We start from the raw sequence: 15,836 nt of genomic DNA, 5'->3' as shown, positions 1-15,836 counted from the left end.
GGGACGGTCCTCCTCTGGAGCCCAGTTTATACCTGTCTGCTGCGCTGTCATAAATCAACACCTTAAATATATTACCTGGGAACTCGCCGCTTAAGAGAAACTCAAATGGTAACTTGACTAAACAGCTGAAACGTCATCATCACACCAGAGCCTTTAGCAGCAGAAAAGCTCCCAGAAAACAACTTCATTGACACTTATTTGGAGAACATGGGGGGAGTAGAAACTATGTGACTGACTGTCCAGATGTGTAAACACTGAAAATTTAGAAAAAACTACTGAGAAATAATAAAAACAAAGAAAAGTTTCAAGTAAAAGAGATATTTTTTTTTTTTACGTACCAGCCTGCATAAAAACATAAACATACAAATTAACAAATTAGATCACGCACAGAAAAAAACCCAAACAAAACACTAAGGACACAAATATTTCCAGGAAGATTTAAAATAGAAAAAAAATAACTTATAAAATTTGCTTTTAGAATAATTACAAATAAATAATCTTCAAATCTGTTAATTAATAATTACTCAGATATGCTTCATTTGACTTCAAAACCTTAGATCAGTGTTTACGTCTTAAAACTTTTATTGATTAAAAAAAATCTGAAACTTGTATAAATGTAGAATCTTTTAAATGCTCTGACTTTATCTGGAAATAACCCTGTACTCTGCTTTATTTAAATGCAGGTTAGGGGGGTAGGTGACAATATAAACATGTTAATATTCACATAATTTTCTGGAAACTTATCTAAAAGACATAAAAATCTCCTCCCTGTATAAAAGTCAGCTGAGTACTTTGAACTTGTTATCTGCTTGGACCAAATGTTTCGGTATAGAAAATCAAATAAAACCTGCGGTGACTGATTGCAGAGCAGAGTGATGTTTACTGTGACAGGAGCTGTTCACGCGTCAGTCGCTCCATCCATCCTTCCCTTGGCCTCTGTCATCATCTGCTCAGCTCGGCTCACCTGTTTGTTTTTCACACACAGTTACAGCCCTCTACTGTAAATCACATTCTTATTTTCCAGCAGTGTTTTATCCACTGACTCTGTTTGCTCTTCGCTGAGAGGAAATTTACGAGGCTCCGTCCTCTGTTCAAGGAAGGATCAGTGACTTCCCTGTTCACTGGCTCAATCTGCTGCAGAGAACACAGCTTATTGCACGTTTGACTTATCACCACCTGATTTATGTGGTTGTAATGGCATAAATTATTGTCAATATCTAAATAGGAAAAAAAATGGATGAGAAAGAAAATAACTTTAGCAGTTACAGATCTCAGCCGCTAGATGGCAGCCTTGTATAGCGCGATGACGCTCAGCCTTAACAGATAGTATTTATTTTATTTATTTAACAAATATATATAACTTTTGAAATAAAAATCCAGAAGAACTTCTAACATATTTAAGATTGTGTTAGCTTTTCCATATGTAACGTTTCTTATCTACAAAGAAAAGATGACAGCTTTCTGTTTTACACTTTAATGCCTGAACATTTTAGTTTTTCTGTAAAGCATGTTATAATGACAGTCTGTAAGCCACATCACACCTTTACATATGACCTCGTCTTATTTACATTATATGGGCGCTACTAAAAATGGTAAAAAGGTTTGTTTTTTTAATGTTCGGTTTCTCACCCAGGTATTAAGACAGGGTTTGTCTGTGATTTGGATCTAGATGAAATGTTCTCCTGGATTACCGTCCACGGATCCTCCTACACATGTTTCAGCCCAATCATTTCATGACATGAGCCACCAGATCTGCCGTTCACAGCTAAGACTGCTGAGAAGAGAGCAGAGAGAGCAGCTCCATGTTGATCATTTTGGTAACCCAATGCTGTAATTACAACTTCCCACAGTGAGTGAAACTGGAGCTCAAGTAGAGAAAAAAAAAGAGAGAAAAGGAGAAAAAAAAGGATTTCAGGTCGATGAGGCAAGCTTCAGTGCAGAGCGCAGAGGGGGGTCACAGATAAGAAAATGCTCAAAGATGGTATTTTCTAACCTCTGTCACTTCTTTCTGATGTCATCTCTAATAAATTATAAAGATACATCTTCATCTGGCAATATAAATCTGCAGGACGTTTTGTTTTAAAAGATTTGTGAAGGCATTATCACTCGCTTTACATGCATTTTTTTCTGAAGCAGTTTTTTTTAAGCAGCATTTAAGACAGAGCTGGGTAGAGTAGCAAAAAATTGTACTCAAGTAAAAGTATTGTTACTTCAGAATAATATGACTCAAGTAGAAGTAAAAAGTAGTCATCCAAATTATTACTTGAGTAAAAGTAAAAAAGTACTTGGTGAAAAAACTACTCAAGTACTGAGTAACTGTTGAATAACGTCTGATTTATTTTTTTAACACAACCATTCAAACAGACAAAAGTACAAAATAATCATCTTGAGGCAAATTAAATCAATAAAATAATAAAATAAAATTAATAAAAATAGCTTAAATTAAAATATTATTAAAGTAAATTCAAGTACTTTAATAAATAATAAAATAAATAAAATAATAACAGAATAAAAAATGAATTAAGCATAAGTAGCACAACATTTCAAGCCTTTGTACTTTTCTTTTTTAACCAGGCAGAACTAGAACAAGTCCATGGACTTATAGAAACTCTGTGTGTGTTTGAGTCTGTGTAAATGTGACAAAACATGGGATAAAAGAAAAGTAACAGCTCAACGTAGCCTAATGTAGCGGAGTAAGAGTAACAGTTTCTTCTTCACAAATCTACTCAAGTAAAAGTATAGATATTCAAAACTACTCCTAAAAGTACAAAATTTCCCAAAACTTACTCAAGTAAATGTAACGGAGTAAATGTAACTCGTTACTACCCACCTCTGATTTAAGATTATACTCACTCTACATTTGGTTTAAATATTAACAACAAACATTTTTGTAAATACTTTAGTAAATATAAATGAAACCAACTGTCTTCAGGGTCAGGGGAGTTTGCTGCAGCCTATGCCAGCTCTCAACAGGTGACAGGCAGGATGTGGGGAGGTGGAGCTCCACTCGGGACTGGAAACATGTGAGCTCCACTCTGCAGAGCATCTTGCTCTAAAATGTTGCTCCAACCACTGCAGAGTGGAGCCATGTGCTTCCAGTCAAGGTGGAGCCTCACTTTCTCCCTCATCTGCAGGCAGATCCTCTATAGAGGTTGGTTGGGAATGAATGGCTGCAGCGTTGTGAGGCATGGGGGCCACGTTGGTGCTCTACATAAATGGGTAGTAAACAAGCCCTGAGGAAATGAATCATAAGAAGCTCAAAATGAAGGAGAGCAGCAAATCAGTTTGCTGTGAAGTTATCACCTAAAGCAAAAGTAATGCTACCTGCACTGAGACAACCAACATGTTTTTTTTGTTTGTGTGTATACAGCAGAGCAGTTTGGGAGTTACAAACCTCTGGAGTCATGTGTGAAATGTACAGATGGATGGGTACAAACCTTGAAACCAGCACGCTCTTCTAACACTGCCACTGGGACAAAAGCATGTAGGGACAAACATGTCTTCATCTACACACGTTTTTAGCATCTGATTTGGAAGTCAACTAATTGTATTTCTCACCAAACACGTTCCCACGAGCCCGACCTTGTATCTTGGGGGCCCCCTAGTGGCTACTGGGTTCTTTGCAGCTGCACAGTCTGCATATGAGACTGCTCCATCCATCCATCCATCCATCCGTGCATGCATCCAGCCATCATCTTCTCCGTTATTGTTTGCATTTTAGATTGTTTTCATGTGTGTAAATGCCAGCTGTTTTATGTCCATCTATTGAAGTGTACAACTGCAATTCAAAAATGTCTTGTCAGTCATTACCTGCCTTCACCATTACATAAAATGTATCATCCATCCATTTTCAATGCCCGGTTTATCCTGTAAGGGTCACGAGGGTCTGCTGGAGCCTATCCCTGCTCATCAGTCTATCACATATAGAGGCAGGCAACCATGCACGCTCACACTCACACCTATGGGCACCTTAGGATCATCAATTAATGCATGTTTTTGAGCTGCAGGAGGAAACCGAGGTACCCAGAGGGAACTCATGCAGGCTGGAGGAGAACATGCAAACTTCACACAGGAAGACGCCCCCTGGGCCCGGGAGTTGAACCAGGAACCTTCTTGCTGCGAGGCAACAGTGCTAATCACTGAGCCGCCTAAACTTTAACATAAACACTTTATTGTACCCAGAAAAAGTAATGGAATAACACGTTTGTCCATGTTAAAACATAAATATTGTTAAAATTACCCAGTTTAAGATGTGGTATATCTTCATATGATATTTCAAGAAGTAAACTGTCCTGCAAGACGGGGATTGGGGGCTCATTATGTCCTCATGAATGTCAATAGTAAACCTATGCACTTATCAATAGGTCACTGTCATCTAGTTGGTTTAGCAAGTTAAAACAGGACATTAACAACCTTCTGAAGCTGTACTGCAGAACTAGAACTAGGAAGCGTTGGTGTCTTTATAAAAAAAAGCTACCAGCTTTTATTTTATATTAGCATATAATCCAATTAGTCATTACTGTAATCAAAAAAATAATGAATATATGATGAACCTGATTCATTCAAATGCAAACAGCCGAACTCCTGTGAGTGTTTCACTGCAGTGATGGTGAGATTCATTCAGTTTGTTAGAGATTAGTCTCTTTTTTAAGTCTCACTGTCCATTAGTAAACACAAAACTCATCTGGGGTCATTAAAAGGTTTGCACTCCTGCTATGGCGTGTTAAACACTACGCCCTGATATATTACAGTGTCTGTCTCCATCTCCACGTCTGAGACTGAGGAGCACACCATCAACAAAACAAATAACATTTCAAAAAATCCTGATTCAAAGACTAGAGGCTTCCTGGAAAGGTTTGAGATGATGGAAAACTAAAATGAGCTAAAGGAGATGAGACATTTTTACATATTTCTAAACATATATTTTAAAGAAACAGTTCAACCTTTTCAGCTTCAGCCTTTAAGCTTTTACCGTTACCTCTTTCTCTTTGGATTATATTGCAGTCTCCCACTACTCTTATAGCAACTCTTCTCAAATAAACCTGTTTTTTAATCAACATATGGGAAAGAAAAATCAATCTACCAACTAGAACATGAAGAACTTTAACATTTGCTGGTTAATTTAAAGACTATGTGGCAAGAAATTGTCTAACAAAGTATTCAACTGATGTCAAAGGTATAAGGCCCTTACAGTGTTTTTAGATCTGTCAGAAATGAGGCTGCTGTAAAAACAAGGTTGTTAACAGTTATATAGTTGGGTTTTCTTGTAAATTATGGAGAGTTTAAGGCCAGAAACAAAACAAAAACAAAAATAGAAGAAGAAAAACAAGACATGAGCAACGTTACTTTTTTCCACAGCTCTTCTCACTTTAAATATTTTATTTTTCTACAAAGAGTCATTACCGAAGCGCACAATGTAATATTTATAATTTATCTTGGATAGCAGAAAAAAAGGGCTTTGCAAAACCATCTGGAAAATACACCTCAGATATTTCAATTCCAGGAAAATCCACACCCTGGCCGCACCCGCCGCCGCTCTCGTGGAAACCCGTGACTCTTTTTAAGGGCCCAAAGTGTGTGAGCCTGATGTTGGTCTGTTTCTGACATCTTAGATAACAATCGAGTGTCTGTGTCCTGCACTATGTGCAGCCTTTCTTTGTGAGTGTGAGTGTTTGTTTGTGGGGGAAGCCTGCTCTTCAGCTTACTAAAGCAGCCCTGCAGACTTCTACCTTAAACCAGCATTCACACGCTTCCACCACCTGACCGCCGGCTTCCTCAAACCTACATGCAGATGTTAGCGTGCGACACAAAGCAAGAACAAGTATCCGTTCTTCCATGACAATAAGTGGCGATTAAAAGTAGATTTTAAGGTTTACGAGACATTTTTCACCTGTCGGCGCCCCCGTTCCTGGCTCCACATCCTCAGGAGCCCTGCATGTAAAAACAATACGAGCAGCAATTCAAACTGTATATGACAGTTTCATCTGGATGAGGTAAAGATAGTTACACAAGTAAAAGTCTGATTGACCTGTTCTGGTTTCTACTTTGTGGCCTTGAAAACAGCTTGATGTCAACATTTGTGTGAAGTTCAATGTTGAATGGACTGAATGAATTTGTGTCTTTAAAAAATAAAAAGTGTTTTTTTTTTTTATTCTTGACTTTCAAACCGACACTGCGTTCCTTTGGTCCCACAGGAAAAGGTCCGGATTGAATCACTTCCTCTCTCATTGTGATGCTTCAGAGTGTGGACTGCACTCTTTACTTGTTCTGTCACTGCGCACTCACATGCTGTCCGTGTTTAGTGCATTTAAACAATTATTTGGCATTTTAGGAAATCACATTTATTCCCATTTTGGCCCATAAATAGACAGATTAAAGCCTCAGAATTACCCTTATCTTGGGTGTAGAGCCAAGAAGAGGTTTGTTTAGACCAGGGGTCGGCAACCCAAAACGTTGAAAGAGCCATATTGGACCAAAAACACAAAAAACAAATATGTCTGGAGCTGCAAAAAATGAAAAGTCTTGTACAAGCCTTAGAATGAAGGCAACACATGCTGCATGTATCTATATTAGTTAGAACTGGGGGAAGATTTTTTTTTTCATTATGCACTTCGAGAAAAAAGTCAAAATGTCGAGAAAAATGTAGAAATTCTCGAGAAAAAAGCCGAAATGTCGAGAAAAAAGTCAAAATTTCGTGAAAAAAGTTGAGATGTTGAGAAAAAAGTCAAAATTTCGAGAAAAAAGTCGAAATGTGGAGAAAAAAAAATTGGTAATATCGAGATTAAAAAAGGAAAAAGGAAGAAAAAAAGAGAAAAAAGGAAAAAAGAAAAAAAAGAGTAAAAAAGAGAAAGGAAAAAAAGGTCAAACATTTTTGAAAAAGCTCCAGGAGCCACTAGGGCGGCGCTAAAGAGCCGCATGCGGCTCTAGAGCCGCGGGTTGCCGACCCCTGGTTTAGACCAACAGGAGGACAGGATGGAGGAGGAACAGCTAACCTGGCTCTTTTCAAGACTTAAACCCAGATTAACAGCACATGGAACTGGACACTACGTAAGATATGTGAACCTGAAAAGAAAGCTGTCGTAAAGATCTGAACACCTAAGAATCTAGCAGAGTTGCTATGTTCCCTGATCCAAAACGACACTAACGGACAGGATCAACATGAATATTTTCCACCTGAGAGCTGACACACAACCTAAAAGCAATTTACAGTTGTCATACGGCGGGACTTACATGGCTTGATTTGGTCAGGTCTGAGCTGTCAGCTGAGTGTGAGACAACTGCTCATTATTTGTTTGAGTTGTACCAAAATAGACAAAAATGCAAATGTGGTCGCCAGGAAAAGGAAAAACACCCTGGAATACAATCAGCATGCTTCAGACAGGTCAGATGGGACCTCTCAGGTTGGGAATATCCTCCTCTGGTGAAGTTTGCAGTCCTGCAGTATTTCTACTCACATAATTCAGTACTTATATTGCACAAATGTGGCAGTAAATTAGCTGTAAAGCTTCAATAAAGTTATCTTGAAGGCCTTAAAAGGTCAAACCTTTTACCTGCAAAGTAGTTTGCAGTTACTTGCATTATTGTAACCAAGCTCGGAGAGGCATCAACGTCACAGCCCACATTATTTGTCTTGAAGGCTTTGTGCTGTTGATGGTTTTAACGTTGTTTTGTTAGTGTGACAACTTTATCAAAAGGTGGTTTGCGGCCCACTTTGGCGACTGGCTTTTGATTTGGATCCAGTTTCTGCAAACTTTTCAAATATAGAGAAACAGGGATGACTTGGACATCAGCTTTAAGACTTAGAGAAATCACCTCAAGATAACTGACAGTATGTTTGAGACGTTTTCCATTCCAGTGATGATACAATTCATATAATCTTAACTTTGCACGAGCGTTAAAAGAAACGCAAGTTGGTATCAGTGCTATCAAACTTATGGCTTGTTAAACTGGACAGAGATGCAGCATCGATGAAACCTTTAAAAGAGTGGAGGTAAAGCATGTCGTCACCTCCGTTCTTCTTTAGGTGTTTCATTAGGACCCACACTTTCTTTTTTTTAAGTCTTGTACAAGATAGATTGCATAATTTCTTCTTTTTAAAAGTGATTGTAAGTGTTAGATAGATAGTGCAAGTAGTGTCCAGTGTTTAGCAGCAGTATTCTGCTGTTCTGTTCGCGTTTGTCTCACAGTCCACCACGCTGTCCTTACACGTATGACCTTCTCATTTACCTCCGTGGATCACGACAGCTCCACGTTCTCATACTCGCCGTGGTCCGAGTCCTCCAGCTCGATGCCTGGGACCAGGCTGTAGTACTCAGTGGACTGAGTCATGTAGGCTTTCTCCCGGTCGGCCGAGTCCTTCAGCACCTCGGTCACGCTGACCGTGTCCAGCTCCGTCTTGCTGAGCTTGTCGGGCCCCTGGGAGCCCGGCTTCCCCTCCACGGAGCTGGAACAGCAGGAGGAAACTCGGGGAAGAGACTCGGCGGAGCCCAGCTTGACCTCCACCTCTTCGTAGAGATCCCGCGTGCTGCCCAGGAGCGCCGACGCCGGACGGAGCAGCAGCTGGTTCTTCAGGATCCCCTCCCTGACGCCGGCCCCGGCTTTTCCCTGCCCGGCGGCCGAAGGCTGCTGCCGGCCGTGGTGTCTCTGGCCGTTGCCGGTGGAACCGGGGACCCTCTTCTTGGAGCTGCTGAACACGGGGGCTTCTTTCTTCTTCCTCTTCCTCCCGCAGCACCAGCAGAGCAGCAAGGCGCAGAGGATGAGGAGGGGCAGCACGATGAAGAGCACGGTGAGACCGGCCGGGCGGCAGACGTCGCCGAGCCTCACGGACCACACCGTCCTCCCCGCCAGGTGTCGGGGAGACGAGCAGGTCAGGTTCCTCACCAGGTCCTTCAGGTGGACCGTCCTGTTGGCCGTGCTGCCGGCCTCCAGGCCCTGCAGCAGCGAACAGGAGCAGTCCCACGGGTTCCCGTCCAGCTCCAGCCTCTGCAGACTGGACACCTGCAGGATATTACCGGGGAGCGAGCGGAGCTGGTTGGCGTGCAGAGACAACACCTGGAGATTGTCAGAGTCCTGGAGGAAACCCTCGGGAAGCTCCCGGAGGAGATTCCCGCTCAGATTCAACTCGGTCAGGTTGGGCTGGCCGGCGAGGAAGTGGCCCGGCAACGCCGTCAGCCTGTTCCGGTCCAGGTAAACCCTCTGCAGCGAGGAGCTTTCTCTGCCGTCGGCGTGAATAACGCTGACATTACAGTTGGACAGATCCAGCGTCTCTACGTTTGTCTCGTTGGTGAACACAGACCAGTGCACGTGGCTGAAGGCGGAGCCGGAGAAGTTCAAGCAGCAGATATCAGCAGGGACCTCGGACGGAAACCGGGACAGAACGGTGGCCGCTGGACAAACGCATCCGTCCACGGACGACGGCTTCAGCAGCAGCGGGAAGGCCAGCAGAAGACCCAAGTGGAAACCCATTTCTGAACAAAGGAAAGACACGTAAATGCAGTGGTGGACAGTAACAGTGTAAATTTACTTGAGTACTGTACTTAAGTACATATCCAGAGGATTTGTACTTTACTTGAGTATTAGATTTCTTTGGTACTTATTACTCTTACATGAATACATTTCCAAGACAAATATTTTTACTTTTACTCGAGTAAATTTCTAGGAAGGCTGAAAAGTACTCGTTACTTTCAGGTCTGCTCTTTTTTCTTCTTCCCTAAAATCCTATTGGACACAAGCTGTTTTTGTCAAAGCAGGAGACCTATCACAGTGCACGCTCTCCACTGGATGTACGTAAAGCGGAAATACGTCAAGCCTCTGAATGTCTGAATGGGGAGACAGTTTGTTATGCGCTATATTGCTATATTGTACTGCTACATGTCCTTCCTGTAAAGTTAAGTGACTTCAACATTGAGTTATTGAAAGCAGAGATGTAGTTTTTTGTAAAGCAGTGGTCTTTGAGGGGGATCCAGACTTAGTTGGATGGTGCAGGTTCATTTGGTTTCAGTTCATGATTGTTAATAAACTCTGCATCATCTGCTGTCCTCTTATGATCCCATTCATTTGATTTGTTTTTGGTGTTTCTGCAGGTTTTATATAACATTGTGGTTCTAAAAGCAGCACATCAGTGCAGCTGGTTTCAAAGAGTTAATTCTCAGAAACAATAGTTAAAAGATCCTTAAATTAATTTAGAAAAAATATAGTAATTTACCGATGTGGAAAATAAGAAATTTACTCTTACTCTTACTCTTACTTTTACTTAAAGTAAATTTAAAAGCATTTACTTTTGGATACTTAAGTACCTTTAAAAGCAAGTACTTTTCTACTCTTACTCGAGTAATATTTTGACTGAGCTACTTTTACTTGTAACGGAGTAAATTTTGACCAGTAGTATTTGTACTCTTACTCAAGTACTGGGGTCGAGTACTCTGTCCACCTCTGCGTAAATGAAGGAAAAGGTTATCCGACACATCCACAGTGAAACCCGCTTCCTCCTCCTCCGACCTACCTGCCCCCCGGTCTCTCTCTCTCTCTAGTCGGAGCTGAAGGTGATCCGCTCTCTGCAGGCCAGGGATGTAAACCTGCTCGTAAATTCAGCAGCTCCTCAGAGGACTCCTGGTTGCTGTGAGGATTGTCAGAGTTGGCATGGCGACGCGGATCGCTGGGGAGCAAGAGTCCAGGGTTTGGCTGTGGGAAAGGAAACAGATGCCACTTTGAATCTCACGTGGAGGTTACGCTGTTTATTGGCAGATGAGAGTTAGACAAACATCGGAGCCGGATGAATCTGAGCCTCGGCCAAGATAAATGTAATCCAGATAAACTCTTTAAAAACTGACTGATGTAGAAAAGAAAAGAAAAATCAATAAACCAGAGTTTCTGAGGAGCCCTCATCATTTGTGGTTTTATCTTTTAACCATAAGAATAAACTTCGGTTTAGATTCTTCATGTCGTCATTGATTGCTTTTTAAAACTCTTATGACTGTAAGAGTAAATGTACTTATTTGATAAAGTGCAATAATGTATAACAAAAAAAGGAAAATTTAAATAGCTAAAAACATGAATGTAAATATTTCAAATTCAATGAGGCAACACAAATACAGATAAAAAAAAGAAAATCTCAATGCAAATTGCGACACAATGACTATTGAATCCATGTTAATGTTCTCTGACACCTATCAATCATGTACTGTTATACATACGTAGCTTATAATAAGTTATATTGAAATATTTTGAATGACTTCTTCAGACTTCTACTAATCTAAATCTTATAAATCCAGAAGGGCAATAAAATGCAATCACACAACATTTGCAATACAATTCAAAATGTTCAGATCCAAATATTTCAGTGATTAGGTTTAAAGGATTTAAGATACTTTTTCTAGACGTATTTCAATAAGAACGGAGGGGGGGGGGGGTTCACCCCTTTCTGGGGCTGAAACCAGGAAAACAACTTTATCATTCAATGAACCCGTTGAACTTTCTTCCTCCTGATGCAAAAAAAGGGAGTGGGGGGGGGGGGCACAGTTCAATGATTAAAAAAGACAAAAAACGTTAAAAATAAGCAGCCTAGACAATGAAAAAGGCCCAACTCCAGCAGGCTAGGAGAAATAAGTCAGGACAAGTGTGTTATGACACTGGAGCGCTGGCTGAATCGCACTGGCTCTTCTTTGAGTCCTGAAACTAAACAAGCTCTTCGTCTTTTCCACATTCAAACTGGGACAAACGGTCCAGTGTTGGTCCAAATAAGGCCTCGTGTTCACAACCTGACCAAACTGGACAACGATGTCGGGCAATGGACACCACATACTGGAGCCATCGCTTCTGAGACGGCGACTGGATGGAAAGAAGGATCAATAATGTTCAAAAGTGTCTTGATAATGTGTCTTGATAATGTGTGTCGATGCGATGGGGTACGAGCCGAAAGAAAAATGAAGCAGAGGTGGATTCGGTTCAGAGCTGCGAGCTACTTGAACAAAGGCAGGAAGCGAGTGTCAGCGGAGCGAAACGCTGGGCCCCGGGCTGATATCTGCTGCTTTTGGAGATGATCTAATGTATCCAGTATGCATGCAAGGGAGGAGGAAATATGGATGTATGAAAGGATGGAGCAGTGTGGAGAAAAATAGGAACATGTTAAGATTTTCTCACGCCTTTGGCAGTTAATGCCGACACTTATGAAGGAGTTTCGTAACACCTTCAGCGTGAACTCATATTAGTTTAAAGTTACTTAAGGCTGGAAAAAGATGAATCAATAACCTGATGGATGATGGACTGGTGCAGAATCTCTGAGCTGTGACACTGTAAAAAGAATCCGGATGTTTATTGCAACTTTTAGACAATGACAAAACTCTTGAAGGTCTTTTTCGAAGAATTTGTTAATAGAATTAGCAAAATTAAATAAAATCCAGTCGTCCGTCTTCACTATAAAACCGTTGCTGCATTTAGTTTGATTTTTCTTCCTGTTAAATGTTTGCCACTGCATATGTTTGCAGAGAGCCGGCGGTTAATGGGTCCAGGTCCAACCCACATAATTGAAGTATTGGTAGGTTCGTTAAACATGTGATCTAACAGGCAGAGAATCGTGGGTTAGAGGAGAAAGTGGATCAGGACGGGACTCTTGAAGGCCCAAAACTAAAACAATGAACTGAGAAAAAGACCTGAGAGACAACTGCGGCTGGTTACTAGTGGTACTGGTACTAGTTAACCACTTTCATATTTAAACAGTCTCATGAGTTAGCATTACTGTGAACATCAACTTTAGTCCTGACCAACTGTTTTACGCCCTTAAAAGTGTGGAGACAACCAAACATAATGCCCTGAATATGTCTTTTACTTTACTTTTTACTTTCATATACGAAGGGTTAACAGGAGAAGTCTTCAGCACTAAACGTGTTACCGCCGGTGTGTTTCTTTGATAAGGGTTTAAGCATCTTGCAGTGAAAGCATTTTATATTTGGCATGAGTTTCACACTCCGATCTCGCAGGTTGCTTATTTTCAAAGGTTTAGTACACACCCGCTCGTTATGCAGGTGGCGTCATGATTCCTGTTTGGATCTGACTGGTATCTGGATCACGGTGATGGGAAAAAGGAAGTGCATCCTCTTCCAGTTCCAAGCAACACCATGTCATTATTAAAAACAAAGCAACCTCTTCTTGGAGAGATGAGCCTTTCTCCTGGCAACCAATCCAAACAATCCATAGTTGTGCTTTCCTTTCTCTTTCTGTAGTGTCATGAACTTTAACATTTAACGCCCTAAGAGTCTGAAATGCTGGTTTACTCTTGTGAGCACACCCGAGCATGGTTGCATCCTGATGTTAAACTGCTGTTGTACTTTACAAGTTAGCACTAAAGTTGGATTTTTCACTGGTCATAAGTTAGAAAACAAAACAAGATTCTCCCATCATGCATCTAATCTCCCACCATAAAGGTGTTTCCTTCTCTTTTTGACAGAAAGCTACGACGGAGAGCAACCACTGAAGTGTTCACCATGCAGGTACTTGCAGTGGACGTGAAGACACTTTAAACAGTAGGTGTGGGTACACAAGTGTGCGATGTGGAGCATAGTTTTTTTAATCTTGGATGTTTTCTACCTGTGAATAATCTCTCTGGACCCCAGATCGTTTGGAAACGGTTGTACAACCCTTCCCAGGTTGATTAGCAACAACAGTTGCTTCTCTAAGATCATTGCTGATGTTTTTCCGCCTCGACCTTGCACACGCACAAAAATCTGATCGTGCCTGGTGATATCTGATGAATCAAGTGTGTTTGATGAGCAGAAGTAGGTAGTGAGGGTTGATGTACGATCACATGAACTTAGGTTTTAGAAAAATGAGGATCATACCATTTTTAATGTTGTTCTGCACTATTATCAAGAGCCAAACTTCTCTATGAGTTGCAAATCCTCCATCTCTCTGTTCTTCTTTTAGCCAAAGATAAGTCTCGATGACGTTTGCTTTATAGCAGAAGAAACTGTGAGACAATCAATCAAGATCAAACTCCCACATTTGACCTGCTAAAAACCTTTGGTCACAATTTACGTGCATTGTGAGCTCAGCTGTTGGGATTTCTGATTTTCTGTTTTTATCTCAACCTTCTGAGTGTTTTATCAGCCTCTGTGGTTCTTTGTATTCATTGATTGTATGCAACATTTCACGTCCTGCAACTCTGCAGGCATTTGCATCATCATCTACAACCCCATAGAAAGGGTTTGTTCCAACCGATTACCATCAACAGAGAGACACCTTCAGAGCTCCATCTATCGAAAAAAAGGAGCAGGAAAAGCGGTGAGTTTGTGCAGCTAGTCATTTGCCTAGATTTGGATGTTTTGCTCCCAGCTTTCACACCTACACATTGTGTGAGTCCAAGCAACCTCTTGTAAACTGTACTAAGTCCATGCTTGCAACAGTTTAAATCCACCGCGGTCGAACTCCCATCCCGCCTGATAACTTTAGTGTAAAGGTTAGAGCCATATCTGTCCAACAAGATCTTATACGTGAGGTTCTGTCAACGTTTCTGTTGACCAGGCAAACATTCAGTAGACGACTTGGTCTTTGGATTGTGCCTCAACATGCCTGTAAGACAACAACCGACCTTCTGAGAGTCTCGGAGGGAGAGGGAAGGCCTGTCATCCAAAGAGAGGATTTAAATCTAGAGAATGTGGATGAATTCACTTGCCAACAATGCGGCTTGTTAATTCCTCCCTGATTTAAGGGTTTTGTGCGCCCGCATGCGTTTCTGAGCACCTCTTTGGCACCTTTTTCAGGGAACTTGACAGACTTTGTCTTCAAAATACTCAGCATGAAGCAAGATCCTGATTAAAAGTACAAACATGCAGGTAAAGTTGATCAAATCAATAAAATAAGGGAAAAAACATTTTCCCAGAAAGGTGATTTTGAGCTGGAGATACTTACACAACCCCCTAGTGAATCCTTAAAACCTGGTTGTAGTTTTTTACTTTAAATGTGTCACATGCAAACGGTTGCTGCTGAAAACATGAAGTTTCCTTACCCGAGGCCTCTGCAGCTCTGCAGCTCTGATGGAGGGTTCAAACACCACATCTGTCTCTCCTCTGCATCTCAACAACTGGTCGCCTGGAGCTGTCCTGGCCGGTCTGCGGGTGTGTCTCCAGCGACGGATCCCCGTGGAAGCTCCTGTTTGTTTTCACGTGTGTGTGTGTGTGTGTGTGTGTCTGTCTGTGTGTGTGAGAGGGAGAGACTGTGTCTGCATGAGAGTGGAGAGGACATATGTGTGTTTATCTGTGGATTTGATAACGTGTTTTTCTCCCACAATGTGAAGTTTAACCGGATGTATGTTGCGGTTTATCTATTTCTCAAACCACTGATCTCCCCACGGGGCTCGGGACCAGGATCGTGTGGTCACAGCGCGCCCCCTGGCGGTGAAACCCACTTTTCATTTACTCACCGAGCTTTTATACCTATTTTTTTTTCCTTTTTAATAATATTAAATTATTGCCGCTGTATTTAATTAATAACAAATATAAATACATTGCATTTTTAGATGTGTGGGAAATATAAATCAGCCTTTGGGCCAGTAAAAAAAATATTGGCTTGTCTCCATTTGGTAGAAATATGTTTTTGTTTCCCTTCAGTCTTTAAAATATCCTCCCTCTTCATGTGTTTTTATTTTCTTAAAACTTTTTTTAATTTCAAATCCATTATTTAACCACAAAACTGTTGTAGGAAAAAGCTATAGTCAGATATTTCCATCCAGTGGGTAGATACTATCATGGTACGTGCAGATAACAAATATCGGCTACTACTGTGGGACATGTTATTATTTATTATTATGGTCCGCCCATGTCTCTACAACAGTATAGAAATGTAAT

At 41.1% G+C, this 15,836-nt stretch overlaps 1 protein-coding gene across 2 annotated transcripts; it reads right to left on the bottom strand.

Moving 5' to 3' along the window:
* Positions 1-2,362: 2,362 nt before the first annotated feature.
* On the bottom strand, positions 2,363-15,118 carry si:ch211-106k21.5 (SLIT and NTRK-like protein 4). Of its 2 annotated transcripts, none has more exons than XM_061731934.1 (3): positions 14,999-15,118; positions 10,502-10,680; positions 2,363-9,467 (listed from the first exon to the last, which is right to left on the bottom strand). In XM_061731934.1, the coding sequence occupies exon 3, from the start codon at positions 9,463-9,465 to the stop codon at positions 8,236-8,238; it is 1,230 nt and encodes a 409-aa protein (XP_061587918.1). In that variant the 5' UTR covers positions 9,466-9,467; positions 10,502-10,680; positions 14,999-15,118; the 3' UTR covers positions 2,363-8,235. The 2 variants fall into 2 exon arrangements, with proteins under 2 accessions (XP_061587918.1, XP_061587919.1); XM_061731935.1 differs by having other exon boundaries at positions 14,902-15,005.
* Positions 15,119-15,836: the final 718 nt, after the last annotated feature.

Source organism: Cololabis saira, chromosome 10 (genome assembly GCF_033807715.1).
Source record: "Cololabis saira isolate AMF1-May2022 chromosome 10, fColSai1.1, whole genome shotgun sequence".
Taxonomy (NCBI): Eukaryota; Metazoa; Chordata; class Actinopteri; order Beloniformes; family Belonidae; genus Cololabis; species Cololabis saira.
This window is presented reverse-complemented; position numbering and strand designations above follow the sequence as displayed.